At 41.3% G+C, this 9,198-nt stretch overlaps 1 protein-coding gene across 1 annotated transcript; it reads left to right on the forward strand.

The window, feature by feature from the left end:
• Positions 215-8,911, forward strand: PROKR1 (prokineticin receptor 1). The gene is made up of 3 exons (XM_021392686.1): positions 215-436; positions 1,941-2,617; positions 6,576-8,911. The coding sequence occupies exons 2-3, from the start codon at positions 2,121-2,123 to the stop codon at positions 7,270-7,272; spliced, it is 1,194 nt and encodes a 397-aa protein (XP_021248361.1). The 5' UTR covers positions 215-436; positions 1,941-2,120; the 3' UTR covers positions 7,273-8,911.

Here is a 9,198-nt window from a genome sequence, read left to right on the forward strand (position 1 = left end):
AGAGGTAGCTGCCGCCCAGCACAGGCAAAACTCAAAAAGCAAGCACGCACCAGGGTTTTACACCCTCCATGCTCAGATTCGGTAACAAAAGTGCTGTGCTGTTCGCTGCATTCAGGCGACTTAAAGAGCGGAAAAATAAGGCTAGGGACCTGTGCTGTATTGTCTCTGTATTGTACTGCCTCTTTAAAATTAGAAATGCATGGACAGCTTCAAGGTGCCTCCCACTGAGAAAAGGCTTTAGATGCATGCACAGAGACAGCAGAGCTATCCTCCCTCTAAGCTACAGGGCAGAGAAATGATCGTTCAGCAAAGTCCTTTGGCTGCTTTTGTAGTAATCCCTTCTGTGCTTCAGTGACAGCAACGAATTTGCAGGGGAGAATCCAGGAGGCTACACCCACAGTCCCAGAGACCTCGAAGAAGATAAGAGCAACTGCAGGTAGTTAGTTACCTGATGGTGTTATGTCAGTTTGTGTGTGGTTGTTTTTATTTATTTTAGTGATCCTTCCTGATATTTTGCAGAGAAATTTGTCTAAAACAGATGTTGCTCCTTGCTATGACCAATATACAGATTTTGTGTCCAGGTAATTGTTTAGTGTTATGCGAAGCTTCATGCTTCCAGTCAGCTTTGGGGATGTCTTACAAAGCAGTTAACTGTTTGAAATGCTATTTAGTTTCAGGCTTTGGCTTTCTGTTGTTCTGTTGTTCTGCAACTCTCAATCTGAAAAGCAATGTGGGGACAGAAGTTGTACAGAAGAGTTTCTCTCAAATTTATGAAGCATTGGTACACTAGGGGCTGAGGGTGGTTCTACGGAGGGAAGGCGAACAACAGCTCCACTGTACACTGTCCTTTGTAGCCATTGTGGGCATTGCTCAGTAGCTTTTCTTGAGCTGAAGACCTGCCGCTGTAATGCAGAAAAAGCAGCAATCCTCCTCAGTTCTCTCCTGGGATGGATTGGGACTGTCCTGACATCTGGGAATCTGGTGTGAGCTCTCCCAGACACAGTGTGGGAGGATGCATGAATACAGTCTTCTCAGCAATTTGGTCCAGAGGGAAAGGCAAAATTAAGGAGTACACTAGGTATTTTCCTCAGTGTGGAAAATAAATCTGTTTTTAATGTTTGGTACAACTGGAAGTACAAAGAGGGAAGTATCCTCCTCTCTCTTTTCAAATATTCAAGGGGCTTTTGTCTTGCTTAAGGAGGATTTTCCCCGTCACCTCAAGAACCTGTTTGTGGAAGCACACTTGCAAACAGCAGGTTTGCCTTTGCAGCAAAGCCCTAGGGGAAGGTTCATGGGACAAACTCTTGTCCATGCGGACTGGCAGTACTCCACTGGTTTGATAGAAGCAATGATAGATTATGCGGACTGGAAATCTGGTCATCCCTCCCCCCACTCTCACTTCAGCACAGAAAGTGCTGGCTTCGCTCTTTTCTTGGGTCTTGGCAACTCTTACTAATTAAGAAATGTATTTATAAGCCAGGACATCATTTCTCTTCTTTCTTGTCTATCTCACTGCCCTAACTGAGACATGTAGCATAAAGCAAAATCCTTGCCCTGAAGGGACATCAGATGCTTCTCAGCAAACTAAGGTGCCATGTCCTTTTAGCTCCTTTACTTCACACAGAGATGTTGACACCCCGGACTTCAAGGCTGCCAGAAATTTGAAGCGGATTGTACACTCCTTTACTGTCACTTTACTCTGTGCTAAAAACAAAATTTCATCTTTGGTAAATATAACTGCCAGATGTAACAACCAGTGTCTTATGCAACTCTAGGTATTTTATGACAACTGAAGCATCCTTTCACAAGGTATTTCTTCCCGCTGTGCACTGACAGCAATAGAGCTGCGGGGCAATCAGGTGGATATTGCTTTCCCCTATGAACGTTATTTTTGCTGTAATTTCCTCTCAGGAAATGTTTTCCTCTTTTTGTTCCCACAGAAGACGATAAATGATGCTGTTGCTCTATAGTCTCATGGGGACAAAGACAAGGTGACTCACTGCTCAGAAGGAAACTTTGGATGAGGTCTCTTGCCTGCCACTGTTGTGCCCTGACACCCTGGGTAATTCTAACACAAAACCAAGGGTCAGCCAAGCCACGTGCGTCAAAAGAAGACAAACATGGTCCTGGAGCAAGATGAACATAACCCAAATGCTACTGTCAACCTCAACTTTGCTGCAATCTACAATCTCCACGACGGGGATTTAACCTCCATGCGAAATTTCTCCTTCCCTTTCAATTTCAGTTACAGCGATTACGACCTGCCGCTGGACAGCGAAGATGACATGACCAAAACACGCACCTTTTTTGCAGCCAAGATTGTGATCGGGGTGGCTCTTGTTGGCATCATGCTGGTCTGTGGCATTGGCAACTTCATCTTCATCGCCGCCCTTGCCCGCTACAAGAAGCTGCGAAACCTCACCAACCTGCTGATTGCCAACCTGGCCATCTCGGACTTCATTGTTGCTATTGTGTGCTGCCCCTTTGAGATGGACTACTATGTGGTACGGCAGCTGTCTTGGGAGCATGGCCATGTCCTCTGTGCCTCGGTCAACTACCTACGGACTGTCTCTCTCTATGTTTCTACCAATGCTCTCCTGGCTATCGCTGTTGACAGGTAGGTGAGTTGTTGTAACTCCACAAGGAGAAGGCCAGATTTCTAGGTTTTTACCAAGCTCAGCTGTTCTGTAGGATGTGCTCTCGTCAAGGTAGGTGCTACACAGACCTGCATATCTTGTTTCATAATAACTTATCACATGAGGTCATAAGATCATCTCAAAGAAAACTCAGTGGAAATTTCTTGATTAAACTTTTCAGGTGAAAAGAATGTTCATTTATTAAAGCCTTCCCCCTCCCACCCCCCCATAAAAATATATCTAATTCAATTGTTGGAAGAGATTTAGGAAAGAGGAGACAGAGAAATTGGAAACAATCGATAGACCAAAAAGGAAGGTGTTCAATAGCTATACCCAATCTTGTTCCAAACTATGTATCTCTAAGGAGCTTCCACTACTGGGCTACAGAGCTTTTCCTTCTGTCCCACCTTTTCTACAAAATGTGAAGTAAGTATTCTTCAGTGAGAGAAATAGTTGACTGGTGACTACAGAATTTAACAGGTGAATTTCCTGAATTTACTGCCTTATAGGATATGTTTTTCTCCTTTCTAAAGTATTTTTCCCAATTTTTGTTTTGGTGTGAAAGAGAATAACAGGTAGGACTTCTTTCTAGCTTGCAAAATGGGGTTATTATTCTCCGTCATGCTCTACTGAGCAAACCCAACAGTCACTACATTAACCATTTGATAGTACTGAGGTCTTAGCTGGATGCTCCAACCCAGAAGTGGATGCTCAGTGAGTATGATTAGCACCCTCCTTCACTGAAATACTCTCCTCTCTCTTTACATGCCTCCCTGAGGATAGCATAGCAGCAAGCCGGGAAATATCCAAATGTCATTTACAGAACCCATGAAACAGTGGTAATTGCAGTGTCCAGGAAATGATAAAATGCTACATCAGTGCAGCCTTGCAGAGGTTTTTTTTACAGCCTTCATAACGGTGTGAGCTGAATGCACTGCTGCACTACCTGTTTTATGCTGTAGTCCCGAGATACTTCTCTGCTTACCTCTCTCTCCTGGAATTTAACAAGTCATTTAACTATACTCTTTCTTACAACTCCTGTTCTCTTAGCCTCGTGCTTTGTGGATTCGGACAGACCCAAGTGCTGAAGATCAGCTTCATGCTGATATAAGCCTGATACAGTCAACTCACAGAAAGCCAAAGACCAATACAGTAAACTGTTTACACAAAGACCATCACAAGTCACCTTTTGTGTACGATCATATATATTTCTGTATATCCTCTGTATATTCACCTACACGCTGTATGATTTCTTTCAAGAACTTCTTACCATTCATTGTAATAGCATTTCTACCACCAGCCTTTGGTCAATTTCTCTCGTGTTATTTCATATTCTAGTGTAATGTTGCCTAGATTTTGGCACCCGATCCAGAAGATAAGTCAGGATCAGTTTCAGCCTGCTGATGGTTGTATAGAGATGGCTTGTGCACACCTGACTTAATTTTCGTTGAAGTCAACACAAAATCTGCAGAAAGACTGAAGAAATTCAGAAATGTTTTGCCTGGTCTGGGGAAAGGGACAATCAGCTCCTATGAAACAAATCCTCGATCAGCCTCTAGCACAGTAACTTTTGCATAATCCTGGGGACTCAAACTTAAGTTTCTTAGCACTGACATGTGCACATCACCACTTTCTATTTCTTTTTCTACTTCTGAATTATTATTTTTTCTTTTTTTTAATTTTCTAAAAAGCCCTTCTACTGCATCCCAGTTCGATGAAGTAATACAGGTCACTGAGCCCTTATGTCTGAAAGGAAATCAGAAGATTTCTAGCATACCTCCCCACACATCTTTAAAAAACAACCCTGGAAATAATTAATCACTGAAGTTCATTGTGAGAACACATTGTTTTGGTTTCATTGTCTGTTATGTATGAGCTTTTGAATTAGTAAACATAGAGAAAGCAAATTCATTTCACAGCCATGTTGGTTGTGTCATGTGATTAGCTGACCGGCCTCTATTAGCTTTCTCTTCACATATTTAGGTCTTTTTAAAAGGTTCACCTGTGTCAAGAGAGTAATCCTGCTCTATAAGACTTCCCACAGGTCTGACTCTCTTTCATATTCTTGGATGTCTGTTTGCAGAAAACATATAAGAATTTCAAAATCCAAAAAAATAACACAGTGTGAATGGAGATCTGAAGAGAAGGAGTTTGTGCTAAGAGCCCAGTGTCCACGCTGTTAATATTCAGGAGAATTTAGCTGTAGCTGGTTCCCCTGGACTGAACACTCATGAGCACCTAGTGTGTTTTACGGGCTCTTTTGGATCACATCTTCCAGAGCAGTTTCATATAAATCCAGTTTGTGTGTTCCAGCACCATTCCACAGTGACAGCCAAAGTGTGGTAATAAGTGGCAACCAGGAAATCCATCACAATAGCTCTCCTCTGACTCTGCCGTGGAGTTTTACCCTGAATCATTCAGCCAAATGTTCTGCTGAGCTGATGTGCATACCTATGACTACATACACATTATCCCACAACGTTCTTTCCACAGGACCCAATCTAAAAATATTCATTTATCAGCTCCACAATGAGGCTGAACAATTCTGCTGACCCTTGACATCTAGCCTGCGGTGTTAAAAGCAGTGAGCAATTTATCTGCTTCCAAGATCTGGCTTGTGAAAAGCCCTACTGACTCTCCATTTTATTTTAGAATGAATACATTCTGTGGATGCTATCTGTGTATATGATATATACAGACAGAAAAGCTTCTGAATGAATGAGAAATGCCGCTGTTTCAAACAGTCCTTTGTGTCAAATACAACTGCACTGGGAGCTCTGGAATTTCTCTGATAAAAATTTCCCCTTAGCAGTATTCTAATCTTTCTGGGTTGAAGAGTACTCTAATGTAAGCTCTTCTTATATCTGCAGCTTCTGAAAACAAAACAAAACAAAAAAAACCTGCAACCCAGAGTGAGTGCAATTTGGTCCTAACCCCATTTTTAAATGAATCAAGGGCATTTGATTGGTCTTGCAAGCATCATACTTCCGTTTCTCCATACTTGTTTGTGAAATGCTGCAGTGCATCGTGCAGCTTTACAGGGAGTGCTAACACCTAACTCAACTTGTACAGGACGGCATATTGCTTAACAAAGCATATTTCAGATTAATTATTAGCAACAGTCACCTCCAGCAGCCTAAACAAAAATGTGCATGAGCAGAAAATGGACATACAGTCCTTTGCTGGTGGCTGGAAAACATGCTCACCTGTAACCATTGCTAGTCTCAGCTTCAACTCTTTTCACCCTATAGATTAACAAAGCAAATAATGGAAACACTATCATATATGTTAAAAAAAAAAATTATTCAAACAGTTCTCTGCGTAGGCAAAGTGTTCTCCTCCTTTTCTGTATTTGCTCTTTTACCTGCACCTGACTATGTGTATATTAATGCATATTTTAAACACTTACCTGTACATGTGATGCCCACCAAAATATTCCAGATGCTATATCATGGCATGTCCTGGGTACACTGTCATCTCCATATTGCATTAGCTTCTGCTAATGTATTTGTCAGTGATAGGAATATTCCCTTCTTTCTCTTCTTCCAGTCTATCCATAACTCCCAATGAGTGATCCCTGTTAAAAATGGAAAGGTTTATGATACAACACTACATCTTTTTCAGTTTGATTTTGTTAGCAGGTGGGAGTTTAAGATTGAGTTCCTAAAACAATATGCAGTCAGGTTTTCAGATTGCCAAGTCCCTGCTATCTTAACAAACTCCTCAGCTATTTGCTCCAGAACTTCTGTCCTGGTTTAGGATCTCCGTTCTAGGCTGCTACTTTGGGCAAATTTATTCTTAACTCCTCATAGATGAATATGTCAGTCTCTAACAGTCACAGCAATTTCCTCCTGCCTCATTCTGTCCACCTGTATTTTGAACTGTGCTCTGGTTAATGCTGTTTGCAAACTTCATTTCGAGTGTATTTGTCTGTTCCAGGTACCTGGCCATTGTTCACCCCCTGAAACCACGCATGAATTATCAAACAGCAACCGTCCTCATCGCCTTGGTCTGGATTGTCTCCATACTTGTAGCTATCCCATCAGCATACTTTGCAACTGAAACTGTATTATTTATAGTAAAAAACCAGGAGAAAATTTTCTGTGGTCAAATTTGGCCAGTTGACCAACAGATGTACTATAAATCCTATTTCCTATTCATCTTTGGCATTGAATTTGTTGCACCTGTGATTACGATGACCTTATGTTATGCCAGAATCTCTCGAGAGCTTTGGTTTAAAACCGTACCAGGATTTCAGACAGAACAAATCAGAAAGAGGCTTCGATGCAGAAGAAAAACTGTTATGGTACTGATGTGCATCTTGACCGCCTATGTTCTCTGCTGGGCACCTTTCTATGGCTTCACCATTGTCCGTGACTTTTTCCCCACAATCTTTGTGAAAGAGAAGCATTATCTTACTGCTTTTTACATAGTTGAATGCATTGCTATGAGTAACAGCATGATAAACACAATGTGTTTTGTAACTGTAAAAAATAACACCATGAAGTACTTCAAGAAGATCATGTTGCTCAGATGGAGATCAACGTACCATGGAAGTAAATCTAGTACAGACTTAGATCTCAAAACAAGTGCAATGCCAGTCACAGAGGAGGTAGACTGCATAAAACTGAAGTAAGTTTTAGGTGGTTCCAATCTCACGCATCTTGGAGGGAGGCAGGAAAGAGGAAATAGTGCCACCTCAGAAGATTCTCTCATTTGTCCGTGCAAACACCCGCTGCTGGTGAGAGGCCTGAAGAAGCAGCATACTATGGATTTCCACTAGAATCCTTCTACTGGACTGCTGCATAATCCCATAGTTCAGACTGATGCTGGGCGTCAGTTTACCCATCTGTAAATTTGGAATGTAGGCACTTGTTTTGGAGCTGTTTAACACTGATAGAGAAAAAAAAAAACAGTGAATGCATTAAAGCATATTACAAAGACGCAAGAGTTGACCACCACCCCTAGCCACGATGTCTCTTCGTTTCTTCTTAACCAAAATCTTTTACTCTCTTTGAGCTTATCATCTTATCTATAAGCTTCTTGGTGTCCTTTTCCTTCTACTCCCTAATGGACAAGATAGAAAGGATGGCAAAAAAGCCCATTTTGCTTCATGTCACTCTTTACCCTCTCAGTTTACCTCTCATGAAGAAGCTCCTTGAAGCCTACAGACCACCAGCTTCTATGGTCCAATGTGTAGCATGCTCTTACGAAAGACACTTTCTCTACAAAATTTTCAGAGCTAAATACTGCTTCTCAGTCTAGTAAAAACCCGAAGTCTCTTCATGTGATATCTGGTTTAAGAATATGTTATCAGCATTCCACCCTGTATTTTTCTGTAGAGTGTTACTCTGTTTATTAAGTATTTGGAAATACTTAAGAGGAACAGTATCCTTCTCACTTTCAGGCACCCTCTGGTCAGCTGCTGCTGCTGCCTTGAGTCATTGAGAACTTCACAGAATCACAGACTCAATCACAAAACTGTGGGTGTGGTGAACAATGTCTCCAGATTATCTAGGCCACCCTCAGTTTGAGCAGGTTGCCCAGCACTGTGTTCCACCGAGCTTTAACTTACTCAAAAGATAGGAACTCCATTGCCTCTCTGGGCAACCTCTGCCAGCGTTCAGTCCTCACGGTACAAGTGTTTCCTTTTGCTCTGATGGAATTTCATGTGTTTCAATTTGTGCTCGTACGACTTGTCCTGTTTTTCAGTGGGGCACATCGGAAAGAAGAGCAAGTTGGTGGGAAAAGGTCCACCCTGCTGAACCATACCTAGACACCTTATCCACTCTGCGTGCACCTTCAAACTAAAATACAAGTAGGGCCAAAATTACAAGGATTTTGAGGTGAGCTGTCCTGCAAGCAATGAAGACAGACTTTGTTTAATCAAGCTGGTCACTGTTTGAGTTGAGTAGCTCATTGTCTGGTCAAATGTGAAGCAACAACTCAAGACAAATTCTGCATTGCCTCCCACAATGCCATTTTTACTATTCTCATTTTGTGCAACTCCACAGTGAGAGTTTCTTAACTGGAAATTGTGATAAAACAGGTTGACAACAGCAGTAAGGCACACAATTTAAACTACACATAAAATGCCATGGACTATCGTGTATTGAAATCAAGTCTTTTCTATTGTGACAACAAACGCTTCCTGTTTTAAAGTATGTGGCAGCACCTACTTTTGGAGTAAATGGCTTTTGTAAATAATTTGTTTACTTGTGAATATTAAGTGAGCAGCAAACCTTGCTAATAAAACAGCAAACACAGAGTCAAAATGAGCATTGTGAATTATTTTTTATATTTTTCCCTTAGCCATCATTTCTCTACTCAAGCGATTAACATGAATTATCCACTGTCTGTTGAAGAAAAACTGCCAGGCTGACCAATTAATTTTAATAGCAAAAGGATATTCAAATCCATTAACGTGCTCAAATCCTCTTATCATTAGCTGCTCTTAAAAAATATGTGTTGGAGAGATCTCATAATTTCCTCTCTGAGGTAAAACCATTACTGAAGTCATTCTTTTAAATGACATTTTTAGGGAAACGGGGAAAAGTACTAA

Source organism: Numida meleagris, chromosome 3 (assembly GCF_002078875.1).
Source record: "Numida meleagris isolate 19003 breed g44 Domestic line chromosome 3, NumMel1.0, whole genome shotgun sequence".
In the NCBI taxonomy this organism is placed as follows: domain Eukaryota; kingdom Metazoa; phylum Chordata; class Aves; order Galliformes; family Numididae; genus Numida; species Numida meleagris.

Coding starts and splice junctions, on each gene's coding strand:
- PROKR1 (XM_021392686.1), top strand. CDS start 2,121: ATGGTCCTGGAGCAAGATGAACATAACCCAAATGCTACTGTCAACCTC. Junction 2,618..6,575: donor CTGGCTATCGCTGTTGACAG/GTAGGTGAGTTG, acceptor TGTCTGTTCCAG/GTACCTGGCCATTGTTCACC.